We start from the raw sequence: 21,382 nt of genomic DNA, 5'->3' as shown, positions 1-21,382 counted from the left end.
ATTGCATCTGTCTGAGTATTCGGTACCTTCGACCATGTTAGCTGCAGCTCTCAAAAGCACTGGCACTGATCTGTGATAGGTCTGTTAGCGCATTAGGTCCAACCCCCCTATGGGCGGTGTTGAAGGGTGGGAACTAGCGCTTGTAGTTTCTACAGAAATCCACCCCTCTTCCACTTCCTCCTACAATGACGCAAAATGACGATTTTTGCGTCATTGTAGGAGGAAGTGTAAAGAGGTGAATACGGATTACTCCCGTCTCAGGGGGATGTGAGAGAGTGTTGCATGACCATTCAAAAGTATGACTGGGTTTCTAACAATGCAAAGCCTAATGCAAATGGGTGGAGTGTCCCTTTAAGGCCTGCGGCCATGTTTCACCTCTTAAAATCGCCCCTTCGAAACCCGAAAAAAATAATAAAATAACTTTCATAACCGTTCTTCCCTGTTAGCGTGCCTAAGCCTATACCATTCTATAAGGAGTAGCCAGTGCCACACACAGGGAATGTTCCAGCTTGATTATTATGTTTTATTCAGCTTGAAATGAATTCAAATCAATACCCATTAAAAAAAAATACGTAAAATTACTCATGACTTAACTAACGATATAGCTTGTTTCTGTGTACATGTAGTTCATATTGCTGATGGAACTTGAACCAGAAAAAAATCATTTATTTACATTACCTTACACTACATTTCACAGACACCTTTGACCAAAGCCTCTAAGCAGGAAGAGGGTAAGACATCTAGGCACAGTGTACAGTTGCAACACTGACAGCATTGTCCAACGCAACGTACAAGAAGATGTAGCATAAGAAATAAGATGCATTAAAAAAAAGTGTTAAGAAGCTAAATGTATATAATATACAAAGACATAGGCGCAGTGTGCAGTTGCAACACTGGAAGCATCGTACAACACATGGTAATAGAAGATGGAGCCTAAAATAATAAGGGTAACACAGCAAATTTAAATAAACAGGACATTTAGGTGCAGTGTACAGTTGCAACACTGACAGCAATGTCCAACACATGGTAAAATGATGTAGCATAAAATAATAAGACACATACAAGGCAATGTAGGCACACAAAGATGTGGCCTAATAAGACAAGAAGCTAAAAACTTGGGGAAGAAAAACACCCTACAGTCACGAGGTGAGCAGAACTACTTAGGGCCTATGTTTAAGTGTCAAACAGGCTTTCTCAGAAGACATGAGTTTTCACTGGCTTCTTGAAGGTTGAGAGGGATGACTCTGCTCTTGTAGGAACTGGTACCTTATTCCACCACTGAGGAACAGTGAAAACCATCTGGACTGTACATTTTCTTGTACCTTGCGTCGGACAATGCTGTCAGTGTTGCAACTGTACACTGTGCCTAGATGTCTAGAGGACGCGTGGTGTATTTCGGCACGCGTCCTCAAGCAAGCATTATACAGCGCGTCCCGTAAGGAGGAAAAGGGGCGCTTTTTACGGGTGTCCTTACACCACGTGTGATATAAAAAAACAAAACGCGATCTTTAAGATATATAGCGTGTGCTCTCGACGTGTGGATATGGCAGCTTAGGCTTGCGATATGCGATACGTCTCCACATCAGGTGCGCGTTTCCCTTCCGCAAGAAGAACTTCATCATTTCAACGTGAGATTTAAAATAAAAAAATGGTAAAATCTAGCCTCCTTGTTTAGGCTACATAAAACATGCGAGAGTAAGTCAGATAGCCTAGGATTCGCTATTCCTCACCCTAAAATTGATTAGAATGCAGGAAATTGCATCTAAAAAAAATGAATCCCCCCCAGCACCCCCTGCTGAAAACGTGTTCCTGCGTCCCTGTGTGTATCTGGCGTCTGTTCTTTTTTCTTGAACCCATAGTTATTAGACAAAATGCAATGACTATGCTGCCAGTTAGGCTAAAAGCAAAATAACTAAATAAAAGAGGGTTTGAGTGGAGCCTGACAAACCACTCAAGCCTTCGGCAGCCATCTTTCTGAAGCTATCACTGGTTCTCTTCTGTTAACCTTTTCTCCATAATTTTCTCCAAACCTACATTGATGCTTTTAGATATTTTCCTGCCACATCAGAAATAGTTTAATTTAACACACAGTCACACCTTTTATCAATTGGGAAGAAAACTTGGGTGAGGCATTTAAGAGATTTAGAAGTGTTTTACTTTCCTATTTAAAGCAATTCTATGTAACATTTCTACCTTAAAATAACAGCTTGTGGGCTTTTTGAGAAGTTACATTGTATTGCTTTAAAGAAATAAACTTCATGTTGCTTTAAAGCAATACAATGTAACTTCTCAAAAAGCCCACTCTGGAGCTCCCCCTACAGGCTTGTAGGTAATGTACAGTTACACTGTCGTAAATACAACACCCTTTCACTTTCACGTTTCACGTTTTTTGACGAACCGGCGAGGAGTCAGAAGGTGCCAGCTATGTCGACCGAGAAGGTAAGAGTAATCAAATGTACCTGGGAGCGTGAGAGGGGTCTATTGGTTTTTGCGGTAGGTGTGCCAGAAAGCAAGTCGAAGTACTTCCGCTCAGCTCCCGGGCCGGTCCAGCAAAGTTACATGGCGCAGTTATTCCAACTCAGACCCCCGAAGGGCATAGGAGACAGGCCAATCGTAATATTAAAACTCATTCTAGCCGCACAATTTTTTTCAAGCTGTTATTTTAAGGTAGAAATGTTACATAGTTATACTTTAACTGTGCTTGTTTAAAACGTCTTGCAGTTCTCTCATATCACCACTTGATGGCAGTGTTTCGTCTGTTTCTGCTGGAGACTTCTGAAGCCTGTTTTTCTATACTTATGACAAAATATGGGGCAGCATGGTGGCCTGGTCCCCAGCTCTGAATCTCTGCTGGGTTCTTTCAGTGTGGAGTGTGCATGTTCTCCTCTTCCACGAGTGGGACTGAAAATCAGCGGCAGCAGGTCTGATGGAGGGATGAATCCTCCCCAGAGCCCGGAGCTCAACATTACTGAAGCAGTGTGGGATCATGTTGGCAGAGAATGCAACAAAAGGCAGCCCACATCCAAAGAAGAGCTTTGGGATGTCCTTCAAGAAGCCTGGAGAACTATTCCTGAAGACTCCTTAAAGAAAGGACAGAAAGCTCGTCTGAGAGGGTTCAGGCTGTGCTGGAGGAGAAAGGAGCTCAGAGCAGATATTCACTTTAAAGCTGCTCAGAACTGAACTAACTCTGCTTCTGCCTCAGATTCTGGGTTTATGTTCATGTTGGAACATGTTTCAGTGAATCAGCTGCTTCCTGCTTTAATGGAATTATGTAAAGAAATGAGGCTGATCAGGACCTTTGCTGTGCTTCAGTATTTATGACTAATTAATTCAATCTGTGAATAATGTGTTTAATGCTGTTACTTGATTCATATCTTTATGTGTTAGTGAGGAGCTGAGGATTCATCCTTGTACTTAAGCATGAAATATTTCCATATTCGTTCAGGATCTGCTGCTTTCAGCCGAGTGAAACAGTCTCATCAGACTGACTCATCACACTAGATTCCTTATGCCATGTGTGTCCCATGGAGCTGGCTGATCAGAGCGTTAGTAACACAACAGCATCCTGAACGGTCTCCACTGTAAGAAGACCCAGGAAGGAGGGGAGGTGGATGGATCAGGAGCACCTGACGCTCCGTCAGCAACATGACCACTCTGGGCTAAAAACGCTGTCACCTCCTGCCTGGACTGAGGCAGTTCCATCACTTGGTCAAGGTTGGAAAACGATCATAGTTAGGACTAAACTGTAACCTTCACATGATGACTGTCCATAATGCAGGTACGGGGAGAAGGACCGTCTGGGACGATCAGTGGCTGTGGGTGAGGGGGTCCATGCTGTGATCTGGGAATGATCAGATGCTTTAACTCTGCAGCCTTCATCAGCAGCTCACCACACCTGGAACACTTAGAACACCTGACACTGTCAGCTTTATTGCACTTCTCATAAACCCACAGCGCTTTATAAAATAATCCAAACTTATCAGATATAACAGATTGGCAACACTTTGAGTAGCAGCAAAACAACAAAAGCAAATTAATATGCAAAAAAGATCATTTTAAGCAAGTGTTCCATAAAAAGATCAATTAAACACAAGCTTTTTCAAAAGGCTTTAAACTTGGTTTAAGCTGGTTTACATCCGGGGGTTCACTTAGTTTCTCACACACTGCTTCTGTGTTTTGTCTCAGTTTTTCTTCCATGAATAATGACTCAGTGTGATACGTCCTGTGTTCAGCTGAGGGTGGAGTTACTGAGCTTTAACACCTGCTGAGGAGCAGATTACCTTCTATGTGCACAGAGTCTTAGAATTGAACCAGGTTCACTTACTTTAGTACCACGGCTGTATAAACATCTGGGCATATCTCTCACAGTGAACACAGGTTCTGTATATTTTCTACATGGTAAACCAACGAAAAAGAAACTATGAAATAACACAAACACAACTGTGTTGATAAGAAAGTAGAAAAACTAAGCATTTTTCATTCTGTGAATTCTTGAAAAGTTAGTCCCTTTGAGGACAGCTGCGCACACTCAGCACATTTATCCAACCAGCTTCATGGACGTCCCCGGCACTGTTCTACACACCAGCTGAAATAAAGCCTGCCAGTCCTTCTGTACACCTAAGAGGGGCTGTCTGCAGAGGAAAGGCACACGTGAGGCTTGTTTCCATAGCCCTCTCTGCAGGGCTCGTCCTGTGTTTTCTTCTTCAGACATCAAAGTTTGGTTGGGATTCTGCATCACCCGAGCCTCCAGCTTCCTGGTGGTGTGGGGCCCGGTGCTGTGCACTCTCCCAGCCTCTGCGAATCTTTGCCAGTCTTATATTCAGGCATGGCAGAGCCAAGAAGAGCCGTCCCACAATCACGATGCAGGGCAGGATGAGGGTCAGCAGGAACACCGGGGGGAGGTAGTATGGATAGGCCCCGAGGAAGAAGGCAAAGTCCCAGCCGAAGAAGAGAGTGTGCATGGTGGACAGGGTTAAAGCAGCGTAGCCAAGTCCTGACTGGAGACACAAGCAAAGATGGAATAAATAATCTGGAAGGGTTAGAGTCCTGACTGGAGACACAAGCAAAGATGGAATAAATAATCTGGAAGGGTTAGAGTCCTGACTGGAGACACAAGCAAAGATGGAATAAATAATCCTGACTGGAGCTGCTTCTCCTGTCTTAGCCTCTTTAAGCTTAAAGCATCTTTATCTCTGTCTGCTTCTGCTCTGTTGAGCTGCATTTGGGTTCTACATCACACCATATCACACCCACCGGTCACCGTGGTAACCGATGGTGGAGTTTCTGATGAGATCACCTGAAGTCGCTCAGTGACTTCAGGAGTTGATCAAATGTTTTAACCTGCGAATTCTGCTCATTTGGATTTATGTCCACTTTACTGCTTTTACTGACAGATGGAGCATGTGCAGAGCACCTCGCCCCCTCTGAGTCCAGCTGAACCAGGGAGCCAAACACATGATCTGTGTCGGCTTTAGCTTCCATCCTGCACGACTTCAGCCCATCTAACATGTTTAGGAGTGTTTGAAAAGTTTGGGTCTGATGAATAATACAGGTTTTTTTCTGTGTCTCAGCTTTTTCTTTTGTTTGTTTCGACTCTGCTGCAGGAACTGCTCCTTAAAACCCTGGAATAAGACATGCAGGGTGGAGATAGGATGGAGGATATGCAACGGTGAAAAGGAGCCAGAGATGAGCAGACTAACAGCTGAAAGACAGACCCGGCCACTCCATGCTGCATTTTAGCTGCAGTGGCCCAAACGGGCTCTGTTATGAGCAGACAGCTGGTGGGGCCATTCTCACCTGAACAAATGTAAACTCCCTCCAGTTCAGAGCACTGCCCACCGAGGGCAGAGAGGTGATGGCCAGCAGAGAGAGGACCCCCAATCCAAGAATTCCACAGGAGAGGTAAAGATCAGACCTCCAGACCTGCTGCTCCACCCAGGAGTTCTCCACCCCAGCCTTCACCTGAACAGAAGGAGATCCGTTAGCAGAGACCCATCAGTGTGTTGACACAGAGCGCATGTTGAGCGCATGTTGAGCGCATGTTGAGCGCACGTTGAGCGCATGTTGAGCGCATGTTGAGCGCATGTTGAGCGCATGCTGCGCACGTGTTCACCTGGCGGTAGGCAGCATTGAGCAGCGTGTACCCTGCAGCCCTGCGCAGCGTCAGGCACATACTGTACACAGCGTGGAGTCCAGCACAGAGGAAGCTCAGCAGGCCCAGCTGCTTCCGCCTGCACAGCCAACCATCCAGCCAGTCAGGAAACCTCTTATATTTGGTTCCCCTGCCCAGCTGCAACACGGCCGCCAGCAGACCTGCAGGAAGAACAGCGTTTATCTTTAAAGACAAACTACAGGCCATTTGAGACCCATTTACAGACTACAGGCCATCTGAGACCCATTTACAGACTACAGGCCATCTGAGACCCATTTACAGACTACAGGCCATCTGAGACCCATTTACAGACTACAGGCCATCTGAGATCCATTTACAAACTACAGGCCATCTGAGACCCATTTACAGACTACAGGCCATCTGAGATCCATTTAAAGACTACAGGCCATCTGAGACCCATTTACAAACTACAGGCCATCTGAGACCCATTTACAGACTACAGGCCATCTGAGACCCATTTACAGACTACAGGCCATCTGAGACCCATTTACAGACTACAGGCCATCTGAGACCCATTTACAGACTACAGGCCATCTGAGACCCATTTACAGACTACAGGCCATCTGAGATCCATTTACAGACTACAGGCCATCTGAGGTCCATTTACAGACTACAGGCCATCTGAGACCCATTTACAAACTACAGGCCATCTGAGACCCATTTACAGACTACAGGCCATCTGAGACCCATTTACAAACTACAGGCCATCTGAGACCCATTTACAAACTACAGGCCATCTGAGACCCATTTACAGACTACAGGCCATCTGAGACCCATTTACAAACTACAGGCCATCTGAGACCCATTTACAGACTACAGGCCATCTGAGATCCATTTACAGACTACAGGCCATCTGAGACCCATTTACAGACTACAGGCCATCTGAGACCCATTTACAGACTACAGGCCATCTGAGATCCATTTACAGACTACAGGCCATCTGAGACCCATTTACAGACTACAGGCCATCTGAGATCCATTTACAAACTACAGGCCATCTGAGACCCATTTACAGACTACAGGCCATCTGAGATCCATTTACAGACTACAGGCCATCTGAGACCCATTTACAGACTACAGGCCATCTGAGATCCATTTACAGACTACAGGCCATCTGAGATCCATTTACAGACTACAGGCCATCTGAGATCCATTTACAGACTACAGGCCATCTGAGACCCATTTACAGACTACAGGCCATCTGAGACCCATTTACAAACTACAGGCCATCTGAGACCCATTTACAGACTACAGGCCATCTGAGACCCATTTACAGACTACAGGCCATCTGAGACCCATTTACAGACTACAGGCCATCTGAGACCCATTTACAGACTACAGGCCATCTGAGATCCATTTACAGACTACAGGCCATCTGACCCATTTACAGACTACAGGCCATCTGAGACCCATTTAAAGACTACAGGCCATCTGAGACCCATTTACAGACTACAGGCCATCTGAGATCCATTTACAGACTACAGGCCATCTGAGACCCATTTACAGACTACAGGCCATCTGAGACCCATTTACAGACTACAGGCCATCTGAGACCCATTTACAGACTACAGGCCATCTGAGACCCATTTACAGACTACAGGCCATCTGAGACCCATTTACAGACTACAGGCCATCTGAGATCCATTTACAGACTACAGGCCATCTGAGACCCATTTACAGACTACAGGCCATCTGAGACCTATTTACAGACTACAGGCCATCTGAGACCCATTTACAGACTACAGGCCATCTGAGACCCATTTACAGACTACAGGCCATCTGAGACCCATTTACAGACTACAGGCCATCTGAGACCCATTTACAGACTACAGGCCATCTGAGACCCATTTACAGACTACAGGCCATCTGAGATCCATTTACAGACTACAGGCCATCTGAGACCCATTTACAGACTACAGGCCATCTGAGACCCATTTACAGACTACAGGCCATCTGAGACCCATTTACAGACTACAGGCCATCTGAGATCCATTTACAGACTACAGGCCATCTGAGACCCATTTACAGACTACAGGCCATCTGAGACCCATTTACAGACTACAGGCCATCTGAGACCCATTTACAGACTACAGGCCATCTGAGACCCAAACAGCTGGTCAGGAGCAGACTCCACATCTGTGCAGGGACAGAGCAGGATCAGGTGTTTGCAGCCTGCACTGATGCACATCTTCTGGCCTCAGTGGAACAGCATCTATCTGAAGTCTCTAAACACTGGCTCAAACTTTGGTCCTTACCTGGGAGATAAACCAGCGCCAGCGTAACCAGGGCAACGGCCGGCAGCGTCTCGTTCACAGTGACCAGGGGAAGCCGGTAGAAGTTGTTCTCTCCATGATCCAGGTAAGGCAGCAGGATGTTCCTGATGAAGCTGTAGGCATAGAAGAAGAGGAAGAGGAGGAAGGTGGCCAAGATGGGACAACTCCAGGAGGGGAAGAGGATGAGTGGAGCTTCCTCGATGTCTGCAGATGCACAAAGACCCCCCATGTCCACGGGGCTGAAGCCCAGGCCCCGGGCCAGCTGGAGCACCGTGGCTTTAGCATCAGAGCAGTCGCTGCAGATCAGCACCTGGAGAGGAGCAGGAGGAGCAGGCCTGTCACACCCAGCAGAACAGAACCAGAGAGAGAACCAGAGAGACCACCAGAGAGAGAACCAGAGAGAGAACCAGAGAGACCACCAGAGAGAGAACCAGAGGTGTTCCAGAGCTAAACACAAAGGTGATCAGCTCTGTCACTACCATCAGAGAGAAATGGCACAGCCACAGGCTGCACTCTGCACAGGTGTTTAGCTGTTAGCTCCTCCTCTCTATCAGTCCCGAGAAGGCTGCATCTCAATTTATACCCCCCCCTTCATCAGAAAAAGGAGGGAATGTTACCCCATGTCACCATCACAGCAACCAGATATGTGAAAGCCCTGAGTCACAGTGAAATGGAAGAAGCCTTCTAGCAGAAACCTGCTGTGGCCCCCCAGGCCTGCTGGGTGTAGGTGGGGCCTGTGTAGTCAGAGGTAAACGTGTTTTATGTTCTGTCGCCTTTCTGTTGGTTATGTCATCCTACTGCTGATGTAACAATGAGCCATGGTGCAAAAGCTGAACTGTCATCACTGGTTTTCCTGCACGCAGCTGCAGGCTCTGGCCTTCATTTCTTTGCTCATTCTTCTCTCAGAATGAAGGAAGACAACATTTCTATGTGACCCCCAGCTGATCAAATGAAATCAGAAGCTGTCTCAGATGATGAAAGTCCTCACAGCTTTCTTATTTAAGCTCTTTATCTTAGAGTTTTTTCAAGTGTTACAGGCTGAATCTAAGAGGAAGTGAAGTGTAAACAGCAGAAAAAGTCCAGAAAAAATTCTGTGTGTTGGCTCATTCAATCTAAAAGTGAAGACCCTCTGCTGCCCCCACTCTCTGCTGTCCTCACCCTCACCCTCTGCTGCCCCCACCCTATGCTGCCCCCACCCTCTGCTGTCCTCACCCTCGGCTGCCCCCACTCTCTGCTGCCCCCACCCTCACCCTCTGCTGCCCTCACCCTCACCCTCTGCTGCCCTCACCCTCTGCTGCCCCCACCCTCTGCTGCCCTCACCCTCTGCTGCACTCACCCTCACCCTCTGCTGCCCCCACCCTCTGCTGCCCCCACCCTCTGCTGCACTCACCCTCTGCTGCCCCCACTCTCTGCTGCCCCCACCCTCACCCTCTGCTGCCCTCACCCTCACCCTCTGCTGCCCCCACCCTCTGCTGCCCTCACCCTCTGCTGCCCCCACCCTCACCCTCTGCTACCCTCACCCTCTGCTGCCCCCACCCTCTGCTGCCCTCACCCTCTGCTGCCCCCACTCTCTGCTGTCCTCACCCTCACCCTCTGCTGTCCTCACCCTCACCCTCTGCTGCCCTCACCCTCTGCTGCCCCCACTCTCTGCTGTCCTCACCCTCACCCTCTGCTGTCCTCACCCTCACCCTCTGCTGTCCTCACCCTCACCCTCTGCTGCCCTCACCCTCTGCTGCCCCCACTCTCTGCTGTCCTCACCCTCACCCTCTGCTGTCCTCACCCTCACCCTCTGCTGCCCTCACCCTCTGCTGCCCCCACCCTCTGCTGCCCTCACCCTCTGCTGCCCCCACTCTCTGCTGTCCTCACCCTCACCCTCTGCTGTCCTCACCCTCACCCTCTGCTGCCCTCACCCTCTGCTGCCCCCACTCTCTGCTGTCCTCACCCTCACCCTCTGCTGCCCTCACCCTCACCCTCTGCTGCCCCCACCCTCTGCTGCCCTCACCCTCACCCTCTGCTGTCCTCACCCTCTGCTGTCCTCACCCTCACCTGCCCTCACCCTCACCCTCTGCTGCCCCCACCCTCTGCTGCCCTCACCCTCTGCTGCCCCCACTCTCTGCTGTCCTCACCCTCACCTGCCCTCACCCTCACCCTCTGCTGCCCCCACCCTCTGCTGCCCTCACCCTCACCCTCTGCTGCCCCCACCCTCACCCTCTGCTGCCCCCACCCTCTGCTGCCCTCACCCTCACCCTCTGCTGCACTCACCCTCTGCTGCCCTCACCCTCTGCTGCCCTCACCCTCACCCTCTGCTGCCCTCACCCTCTGCTGCCCCCACCCTCTGCTGCCCTCACCCTCACCCTCTGCTGCCCCCACTCTCTGCTGCACTCACCCTCTGCTGCCCTCACCCTCTGCTGCCCTCACCCTCTGCTGCCCCCACCCTCTGCTGCCCTCACCCTCTGCTGCCCCCACCCTCTGCTGCCCTCACCCTCACCCTCTGCTGCCCCCACTCTCTGCTGCCCTCACCCTCTGCTGCCCTCACCCTCTGCTGCCCCCACCCTCTGCTGTCCTCACCCTCTGCTGCCCCCACTCTCTGCTGTCCTCACCCTCTGCTGCCCTCACCCTCTGCTGCACTCACCCTCTGCTGCACTCACCCTCACCCTCTGCTGCCCCCACCCTCTGCTGTCCTCACCCTCTGCTGCCCCCACTCTCTGCTGTCCTCACCCTCTGCTGCCCTCACCCTCTGCTGCACTCACCCTCACCCTCTGCTGCCCCCACTCTCTGCTGCACTCACCCTCTGCTGCCCCCACCCTCTGCTGCCCTCACCCTCTGCTGCCCTCACCCTCACCCTCTGCTGCCCCCACTCTCTGCTGCCCTCACCCTCACCCTCTGCTGCCCCCACTCTCTGCTGCACTCACCCTCTGCTGCACTCACCCTCTGCTGCCCTCACCCTCACCCTCTGCTGCCCCCACCCTCTGCTGTCCTCACCCTCTGCTGCCCTCACCCTCTGCTGTCCTCACCCTCTGCTGCCCTCACCCTCACCCTCTGCTGCACTCACCCTCCGCTGCCCTCACCCTCTGCTGCCCCCACCCTCTGCTGCCCTCACCCTCCGCTGCCCTCACCCTCCGCTGCCCTCACCCTCTGCTGCCCTCACCCTCTGCTGCCCTCACCCTCTGCTGCCCCCGCCCTCCGCTGCCCTCACCCTCACCCTCTGCTGCCCTCACCCTCTGCTGCCCCCGCCCTCCGCTGCCCTCACCCTCACCCTCTGCTGCCCTCACCCTCTGCTGCCCCCACCCTCTGCTGCCCTCACCCTCTGCTGCCCCCACCCTCTGCTGCCCTCACCCTCTGCTGCCCTCACCCTCTGCTGCCCCCACTCTCTGCTGCCCCCACCCTCTGCTGCCCCCACCCTCTGCTGCCCTCACCCTCTGCTGCCCTCACCCTCTGCTGCCCCCACCCTCTGCTGCCCTCACCCTCTGCTGCCCCCACCCTCACCCTCTGCTGCCCTCACCCTCTGCTGCCCTCACCCTCTGCTGCCCCCACCCTCTGCTGCCCTCACCCTCTGCTGCCCCCACCCTCACCCTCTGCTGCCCCCACCCTCTGCTGCCCTCACCCTCTGCTGCCCTCACCCTCTGCTGCCCCCACTCTCTGCTGCCCCCACCCTCTGCTGCCCTCACCCTCTGCTGCCCCCGCCCTCCGCTGCCCTCACCCTCACCCTCTGCTGCCCTCACCCTCTGCTGCCCCCGCCCTCCGCTGCCCTCACCCTCACCCTCTGCTGCCCTCACCCTCTGCTGCCCCCACCCTCTGCTGCCCTCACCCTCTGCTGCCCTCACCCTCTGCTGCCCCCACTCTCTGCTGCCCCCACCCTCTGCTGCCCCCACCCTCTGCTGCCCCCACTCTCTGCTGCACTCACCCTCTGCTGCCCTCACCCTCTGCTGCCCTCACCCTCACCCTCTGCTGCCCCCACTCTCTGCTGCCCTCACCCTCACCCTCTGCTGCCCCCACTCTCTGCTGCACTCACCCTCTGCTGCCCTCACCCTCTGCTGCCCCCACCCTCTGCTGCCCCCACTCTCTGCTGTCCTCACCCTCTGCTGCCCTCACCCTCTGCTGCCCTCACCCTCTGCTGCCCCCACTCTCTGCTGTCCTCACCCTCTGCTGCCCTCACCCTCTGCTGCCCTCACCCTCACCCTCTGCTGCCCCCACCCTCTGCTGCCCTCACCCTCTGCTGTCCTCACCCTCTGCTGCCCTCACCCTCACCCTCTGCTGCACTCACCCTCCGCTGCCCTCACCCTCTGCTGCCCCCACCCTCTGCTGCCCTCACCCTCTGCTGCCCCCGCCCTCCGCTGCCCTCACCCTCTGCTGCCCTCACCCTCTGCTGCCCTCACCCTCTGCTGCCCCCGCCCTCCGCTGCCCTCGCCCTCTGCTGCCCTCACCCTCTGCTGCCCCCGCCCTCCGCTGCCCTCACCCTCACCCTCTGCTGCCCTCACCCTCTGCTGCCCCCACCCTCTGCTGCCCTCACCCTCTGCTGCCCCCACCCTCTGCTGCCCTCACCCTCTGCTGCCCTCACCCTCACCCTCTGCTGCACTCACCCTCTGCTGCCCTCACCCTCACCCTCTGCTGCCCCCACCCTCTGCTGCCCTCACCCTCTGCTGCCCCCACCCTCACCCTCTGCTGCCCTCACCCTCTGCTGCCCTCACCCTCTGCTGCCCCCACCCTCTGCTGCCCTCACCCTCTGCTGCCCCCACCCTCACCCTCTGCTGCCCCCACCCTCTGCTGCCCTCACCCTCTGCTGCCCTCACCCTCTGCTGCCCCCACTCTCTGCTGCCCCCACCCTCTGCTGCCCTCACCCTCTGCTGCCCCCGCCCTCCGCTGCCCTCACCCTCACCCTCTGCTGCCCTCACCCTCTGCTGCCCCCGCCCTCCGCTGCCCTCACCCTCACCCTCTGCTGCCCTCACCCTCTGCTGCCCTCACCCTCTGCTGCCCTCACCCTCTGCTGCCCCCACTCTCTGCTGCCCCCACCCTCTGCTGCCCCCACCCTCTGCTGCCCCCACTCTCTGCTGCACTCACCCTCTGCTGCCCTCACCCTCTGCTGCCCTCACCCTCACCCTCTGCTGCCCCCACTCTCTGCTGCCCTCACCCTCACCCTCTGCTGCCCCCACTCTCTGCTGCACTCACCCTCTGCTGCCCTCACCCTCTGCTGCCCCCACCCTCTGCTGCCCCCACTCTCTGCTGTCCTCACCCTCTGCTGCCCTCACCCTCTGCTGCCCTCACCCTCTGCTGCCCCCACTCTCTGCTGTCCTCACCCTCTGCTGCCCTCACCCTCTGCTGCACTCACCCTCTGCTGCCCTCACCCTCACCCTCTGCTGCCCCCACCCTCTGCTGCCCTCACCCTCTGCTGTCCTCACCCTCTGCTGCCCTCACCCTCACCCTCTGCTGCACTCACCCTCCGCTGCCCTCACCCTCTGCTGCCCCCACCCTCTGCTGCCCTCACCCTCTGCTGCCCCCGCCCTCCGCTGCCCTCACCCTCTGCTGCCCTCACCCTCTGCTGCCCTCACCCTCTGCTGCCCCCGCCCTCCGCTGCCCTCGCCCTCTGCTGCCCTCACCCTCTGCTGCCCCCGCCCTCCGCTGCCCTCACCCTCACCCTCTGCTGCCCTCACCCTCTGCTGCCCTCACCCTCTGCTGCCCCCACCCTCTGCTGCCCTCACCCTCTGCTGCCCTCACCCTCACCCTCTGCTGCACTCACCCTCTGCTGCCCTCACCCTCACCCTCTGCTGCCCCCACCCTCTGCTGCCCTCACCCTCTGCTGCCCCCACTCTCTGCTGCCCCCACCCTCTGCTGCCCTCACCCTCTGCTGCCCTCACCCTCTGCTGCCCCCACCCTCTGCTGCCCTCACCCTCTGCTGCCCCCACCCTCTGCTGCCCCACCCTCTGCTGCCCTCACCCTCTGCTGCCCCCACCCTCACCCTCTGCTGCCCTCACCCTCTGCTGCCCTCACCCTCTGCTGCACTCACCCTCTGCTGCCCTCACCCTCTGCTGCCCCCACCCTCTGCTGCCCTCACCCTCACCCTCTGCTGCCCTCACCCTCACCCTCTGCTGCACTCACCCTCTGCTGCACTCACCCTCTGCTGCCCTCACCCTCACCCTCTGCTGCCCTCACCCTCACCCTCTGCTGCCCCCACCCTCTGCTGCCCTCACCCTCTGCTGCCCCCACGCTCTGCTGCCCTCACCCTCTGCTGTCCTCACCCTCTGCTGCCCCCACCCTCTGCTGCCCTCACCCTCCGCTGCCCTCACCCTCTGCTGCCCCCACCCTCTGCTGCCCTCACCCTCTGCTGCCCCCGCCCTCCGCTGCCCTCACCCTCTGCTGCCCTCACCCTCTGCTGCCCTCACCCTCTGCTGCCCCCGCCCTCCGCTGCCCTCGCCCTCTGCTGCCCTCACCCTCTGCTGCCCCCGCCCTCCGCTGCCCTCACCCTCACCCTCTGCTGCCCTCACCCTCTGCTGCCCTCACCCTCTGCTGCCCCCACCCTCTGCTGCCCTCACCCTCTGCTGCCCTCACCCTCACCCTCTGCTGCACTCACCCTCTGCTGCCCTCACCCTCACCCTCTGCTGCCCCCACCCTCTGCTGCCCTCACCCTCTGCTGCCCCCACTCTCTGCTGCCCCCACCCTCTGCTGCCCTCACCCTCTGCTGCCCTCACCCTCTGCTGCCCCCACCCTCTGCTGCCCTCACCCTCTGCTGCCCCCACCCTCTGCTGCCCCACCCTCTGCTGCCCTCACCCTCTGCTGCCCCCACCCTCACCCTCTGCTGCCCTCACCCTCTGCTGCCCTCACCCTCTGCTGCACTCACCCTCTGCTGCCCTCACCCTCTGCTGCCCCCACCCTCTGCTGCCCTCACCCTCACCCTCTGCTGCCCTCACCCTCACCCTCTGCTGCACTCACCCTCTGCTGCACTCACCCTCTGCTGCCCTCACCCTCACCCTCTGCTGCCCTCACCCTCACCCTCTGCTGCCCCCACCCTCTGCTGCCCTCACCCTCTGCTGCCCCCACGCTCTGCTGCCCTCACCCTCTGCTGTCCTCACCCTCTGCTGCCCCCACCCTCTGCTGCCCTCACCCTCTGCTGTCCTCACCCTCTGCTGCCCTCACCCTCACCCTCTGCTGCCCTCACCCTCTGCTGCACTCACCCTCTGCTGCCCCCACCCTCTGCTGCCCTCACCCTCTGCTGCCCCCGCCCTCCCCTGCCCTCACCCTCTGCTGCCCCCGCCCTCCGCTGCCCTCACCCTCACCCTCTGCTGCCCTCACCCTCTGCTACCCTCACCCTCTGCTGCCCCCACCCTCTGCTGCCCCCACCCTCTGCTGCCCTCACCCTCTGCTACCCTCACCCTCTGCTGCCCCCACCCTCTGCTGCCCCCACTCTCTGCTGCCCTCACCCTCTGCTGCCCCCACCCTCTGCTGCCCCCACCCTCTGCTGCCCCCACCCTCTGCTGCCCTCACCCTCACCCTCTGCTGCCCCCACCCTCTGCTGCACTCACCCTCTGCTGCCCTCACCCTCTGCTGCCCCCACCCTCTGCTGCCCTCACCCTCTGCTGCCCTCACCCTCACCCTCTGCTGCCCTCACCCTCTGCTGCCCCCACCCTCTGCTGCCCCCACCCTCTGCTGCCCTCACCCTCTGCTGCCCTCACCCTCTGCTGCCCTCACCCTCACCCTCTGCTGCCCCCACCCTCTGCTGCACTCACCCTCTGCTGCCCCCACCCTCTGCTGCCCTCACCCTCTGCTGCCCCCACCCTCTGCTGCCCCCACCCTCTGCTGCCCTCACCCTCTGCTGCCCCCACCCTCACCCTCTGCTGCCCTCACCCTCACCCTCTGCTGCACTCACCCTCTGCTGCCCTCACCCTCTGCTGCCCTCACCCTCTGCTGCCCCCACCCTCACCCTCTGCTGCCCTCACCCTCTGCTGCCCTCACCCTCACCCTCTGCTGCCCCCACCCTCTGCTGCCCTCACCCTCACCCTCCGCTGCCCTCACCCTCACCCTCCGCTGCCCTCACCCTCTGCTGCCCCCACCCTCTGCTGCACTCACCCTCACCCTCTGCTGCCCCCACCCTCTGCTGCCCTCACCCTCTGCTGCCCCCACCCTCTGCTGCCCTCACCCTCACCCTCTGCTGCCCTCACCCTCACCCTCCGCTGCCCTCACCCTCACCCTCCGCTGCCCTCACCCTCACCCTCCGCTGCCCTCACCCTCCGCTGCCCTCACCCTCCGCTGCCCTCACCCTCTGCTGCACTCACCCTCTGCTGCCCTCACCCTCTGCTGCCCTCACCCTCTGCTGCACTCACCCTCTGCTGCACTCACCCTCACCCTCTGCTGCCCTCACCCTCACCCTCTGCTGCACTCACCCTCACCCTCTGCTGCCCCCACCCTCTGCTGCCCTCACCCTCTGCTGCCCCCACCCTCCGCTGCCCTCACCCTCTGCTGCCCCCACCCTCTGCTGCACTCACCCTCTGCTGCCCTCACCCTCTGCTGCACTCACCCTCTGCTGCACTCACCCTCACCCTCTGCTGCCCTCACCCTCTGCTGCCCTCACCCTCTGCTGCCCTCACCCTCTGCTGCACTCACCCTCTGCTGCCCTCACCCTCACCCTCTGCTGCCCTCACGCTCACCCTCTGCTGCCCTCACCCTCACCCTCTGCTGCCCTCACCTGTCTGGGGGTCCCATCCTGGGCTCCAGCCTGCAGGGCCCAGGCAGAGACCACGTTGAAGCCCTTCACCACGCTGCTCTGGGGGAACAGCCCTGCCAGCCTCTCGGCGTTGGACGGTCCCCCGCTCTTAATGCTGGTGGCGTTGCTCACATCCACCAGAACCTTCCCAGCCAGCGGCTCCTTCAGGCCCTGCAGGGAGGGGTAGTACTCCGGGAACACAGCCACGAACACCACCTTCTCTGCGGCCTCCACCGCCCTCCTCTGCGACTGCACCTCCACCCCATCGGGGAACAGACCCCTGGCGACGCGGTGGGGGCTGCGGCTACCCACCACCACCCGGAAACCACGGGCCACCAGTCGGATGGCCAGGGAGCGGGAAAAGTCTCCCGAGCCAATGATGGCGATAACAGAAGCCCCTTCATCCCGGGACAGGAGCCCTGAGTGGTGGGGGGCCGGGGGGGCCAGCAGGGGCGTCTTCATGTCACCTTCCATGGCGGCCTGGGAGGAAGACACGGGACATCATCAGGATGGGGAGAAGTTACAGTTACAGTCTGTATTAGTGGTCCCAGGTGGTCCCAAGTGGAGGCTGGCAGCGCTGACTCAGCGTGACGGAGCTCCTGCAGCACCTCCGTCAGCCCGAGCAGCCAGAAACATTTCACATCAACGTTCACCTTTATCTCAGAGGCTGGCCTAACATGTGCCCGAGTACAAGTGTTCAGTTATTAGTGACATGAGCAGGCCGTCGTCGCCATGCTCTTTGGATCAGATAAACATCGTGTGTGAGTGTTCCGGGCGTGTTTCTACTGTAGCACACCCATCTGACCCACTTATTTAGTCAGGACTAGTCAGTCTAAAGCCCTATTCGGATGGGACTAGTTTAATGGGGGGACCTGGGGTAAAGTAATGATAACCGGGAAATCTAGTCCCTTCCGAACACGCCATGTCAGTAAAGATAGCGGAGTATGTCGGTAAACTTTGCCGAGAATTCTACCTCCTGTGAAACGGTCCGGAGTATCTACCATAGGTAATACTAATCCCGTGCGAATGCGACCTTCGGTAATAAGTACGGAATATGTCGTCACATCCTTTTAAAGAGAGAAACAATTAGGTGTGTCTGTTTGCAAACATGGAGGTTCTGGATGAAGCGCTGCTTGCAAGCACGCAAGGTCGGCGCCATGTCTGTTTACAGATGGGGTTTACAGAAGTGAAATGAAGACGTGCATGGCATCCAGGATGTGACGGTTGTGCGTAACCAACAACTCCTCCCATGTTAGATGAATATTACAGGGATTTCTTGTCCCGTCCGAATTGGTCATTTCTTCTCCCTGGCGTCGTCTGGTTAACCAACATTACCATACGTCCCCCCATTGAACTAGTCCCGTCTGAATAGGGCTTTAGACCATTCAGGGACACACTGTGTGGTCTGAGCAGAGGGACACAGGATAGGAACAAGGCTCATTTAGAAAAATACAGAATATGAGTTCATAATGTCTGAGAGCAAAGCTGATTCTAACAGCTGTCACATTAATAATGTTATATATCTGAGGAGAAAACTGCTATGAAAGTAGTTCTTCACAGTGTTGGTGCTGAACTGCTGGCAGGGTTAAATCTAAGCCTCATTATCACAGACACACATCTGGATCCCAAACCCAGCAGCAGCCTCAGACCAGAACTCAGGAAAACTGAGGATAGGAAGCTCCTGTCGGTCTGCTTTCATGGCGTTCTCTCACAGAGAAACAGCATCAATCTTCAGATAATGCAGGATGTGTCTGCTGCTCTTCTGTGTGCAGCATCAGAGCATTTCTCAGGCAGCCGGATCCTGTCACACTTTAATAAAGTCTGCATCAGGACGGAAGTTCTGATGGAAGTCCTCTAACAGAGCTGATGAGAGCTGTAAAAAAAAAACCCTCAGCGCGCTCTGTACCGGTGTTGTGCCGAATTCAGCACCCCTGCTGTCAGATGCACCCCTCGCGGAAGCGAGCATTTCACCTAAACAAACGCTGGGGAACATACTATTCTACGATTTAATTATTTATGAAGGAGATGGAAGAGAAGAACATCGGTTGCTTTCAGTCTTTAAAAGTCTAAAGAGTGTACCGAAGAAGAAATATTAAGGGGGGGGTGCTTATTCCGGCAGGCCTGTTTTTCCACCTGCCGGAATAAGCACCCCCCCCCTTAATATTTCTTCTGTTGATCCCAGCATCAAATGCTTTTCACAGTACACAGATAAGACTAGTGTGTTTAACCAGAGTCAGTTTAGTGCATGTGACATGCTGTATCACAGGAAAGGGAACACAAGGCCTGCCATGAAATGCTCCCCATCTGCACAATTTTATTTCTTTGACCTCAGCATTAGGTACTGTTAACTGCATGAATTTGGTGCCAATATATGTATGAGTTTGATAGGTTTGATAACAGATATGTTAGTTATGGATGGGGGATTGGTTTATTGTATTTTATCTTATAAAGCAGCAAGAAAAATATTTCATTTCTTAAAAACAAGTGTAGCTATTGAATATGAGAATATGTTCTTTAATGGTGAGAAACACACAGATGCTATGACTTGTCTATCAGGCATAGATCAAATTACATTTTCATATAGTGATATTCAGGATCAGAAGGCTATTGTTTCGACCTACATAGCCTACAGGTTAACACAAATAAAAGCACTTACTTTTGAACCTTGCAACAAAAGCTGGAATCATATTTAGTCTTGTGAAACCCCAAGTCAAATATATTCACCTTGTTTTGAAAAAATCAAGTCCATTCATTTTGTACTTATGGCTGGGGTATATATTTTCACAGAACAGAAAAGTGTTGTTTTGCGTTCGCTATAACGAGATTTTGTGTTGAGAAGCACATCGGTACACTCTTTAGACTTTTTTTTTTATTTTTAATATTTTTGGGGGGCTTTTTTTATGCCTTTAATGGATAGACAGTTGGAGAGAGACAGGAAGCAGGGGGCAGAGAGATGGGGAAGACATGCAGCAAAGGGCCGTCCGGTGCGGGACTCGAACCGGGGCCAGCTGCAGCGAGGACTGTAGCCTCTGTACATGGGGCGGCTGCTTAACCCACTACGCCACCGACCGCCCCCTATTTAGACTTTTAAAGACTGAAAGCAACCGATGTTCTTCTCTTCCATCTCCTTCATAAATAATTAAATCGTAGAATAGTATGTTCCCCAGCGTTTGTTTAGGCGAAATGCTTCACTTTCTGAACAAACGAGTGGGGCGCGCTCGCTCCCGCGAGGGGGTGTTTCTGACAGCAGGGGTGCCGAATTCGGCACAACACCGGGACCCCACCGGGACCCCACCGGGACCACACCAACCCCCTCCCCGTGCGTGAGCACCGAAACTCGGCTGGCACTTACCGCCGGCTGTCCTCAGGGCTCAGGTAGCTGAACAACACCTCAGCCCCGCGTGCACGTCTGTCCTTCACAACAACGGTTACTCAACAAGCTCCTCCCACTGCTGCGTTCATGGACTGCTGCTCAGCTCCGACTTCTGAGTGATTTTCCTTTAGACTCAGCGAACTGAAAACCAACTGAACAAGAGTCCTGAAATTATTTGACTGTTTTCTCTGCTACATTTAGTGGTCAGACAAGAAAAAGCACACTCCTTGTCTTCCAGTTTTGGGATAATACATCTGAACACATCTGAAAACTTGTTGAACTTGTTGAACTTGTTGAACTTGTTAGTTGGACCCCTCTGTGGGTTGGACCCTCTGTGGGTTGGATCCTTTGTGGGTTGCTGAGGTGTTGGTGGTCCTGTCATCATTCCTGATGGGGAGCAGCTCAACAACTACATGGTGTTTCAGATGCTGTCATCACATCTAAGCTGTTTCACAGAAGAGCTAAAGTTCAAATAGACTAAAATCTCTCCTAAAAGGGGATTATCCTGAGAACATTTGGATGCTCAAATGAATCATGAGTTTCACTTCCTTATTATGATGAAATGAACAAAATGTTCAACACAGATTGACCAAACTAAAGCTAATAAAACAAAGTTTCACATATCAGGAAATGAGATTTTAAAAAAGAGCAAAAGAAAGAGGAAAGCATCAGTCTGCATGTTCCCAGGAGCAGCTGAAGGCCTCACATCTGACAGCAGCAGATAACTCAGCTCAGAGCTTTAGATACATATAGATAATACTTTTTACACCACTCTGACTCAGCTCAGAGCTTTCATAACGCAGCGCGCGCACACAGGACAACGTGCCCCCGACCAGTGTTGTATAAAGTACTGAAATCTCACACTCAAGTAA

General features: G+C 54.8%; 1 protein-coding gene across 1 annotated transcript; it reads right to left on the bottom strand.

The window, feature by feature from the left end:
* Window positions 1–2,321: 2,321 nt before the first annotated feature.
* Window positions 2,322–20,598, bottom strand: steap3 (STEAP family member 3, metalloreductase). Its single transcript, XM_075478894.1, has 6 exons — window positions 20,490–20,598; window positions 17,120–17,617; window positions 8,428–8,755; window positions 6,113–6,312; window positions 5,797–5,961; window positions 2,322–4,997 (listed from the first exon to the last, which is right to left on the bottom strand). The coding sequence occupies exons 2-6, from the start codon at window positions 17,609–17,611 to the stop codon at window positions 4,704–4,706; spliced, it is 1,479 nt and encodes a 492-aa protein (XP_075335009.1). The 5' UTR covers window positions 17,612–17,617; window positions 20,490–20,598; the 3' UTR covers window positions 2,322–4,703.
* Window positions 20,599–21,382: the final 784 nt, after the last annotated feature.

Source organism: Odontesthes bonariensis, chromosome 12 (assembly GCF_027942865.1).
Source record: "Odontesthes bonariensis isolate fOdoBon6 chromosome 12, fOdoBon6.hap1, whole genome shotgun sequence".
NCBI lineage: Eukaryota > Metazoa > Chordata > Actinopteri > Atheriniformes > Atherinopsidae > Odontesthes > Odontesthes bonariensis.
This window is presented reverse-complemented; position numbering and strand designations above follow the sequence as displayed.

Excerpts from the sequence above, each read along its gene's own strand:
- steap3 (XM_075478894.1), bottom strand. The coding sequence starts at position 17,611 with ATGGAAGGTGACATGAAGACGCCCCTGCTGGCCCCCCCGGCCCCCCAC. Across the intron at positions 6,313-8,427 it reads GGCGCTGGTTTATCTCCCAG|GTCTGCTGGCGGCCGTGTTG; the intron begins GTAAGGACCAAA and ends TTCTTCCTGCAG. Across the intron at positions 5,962-6,112 it reads TCAATGCTGCCTACCGCCAG|GTGAAGGCTGGGGTGGAGAA; the intron begins GTGAACACGTGC and ends CCTTCTGTTCAG.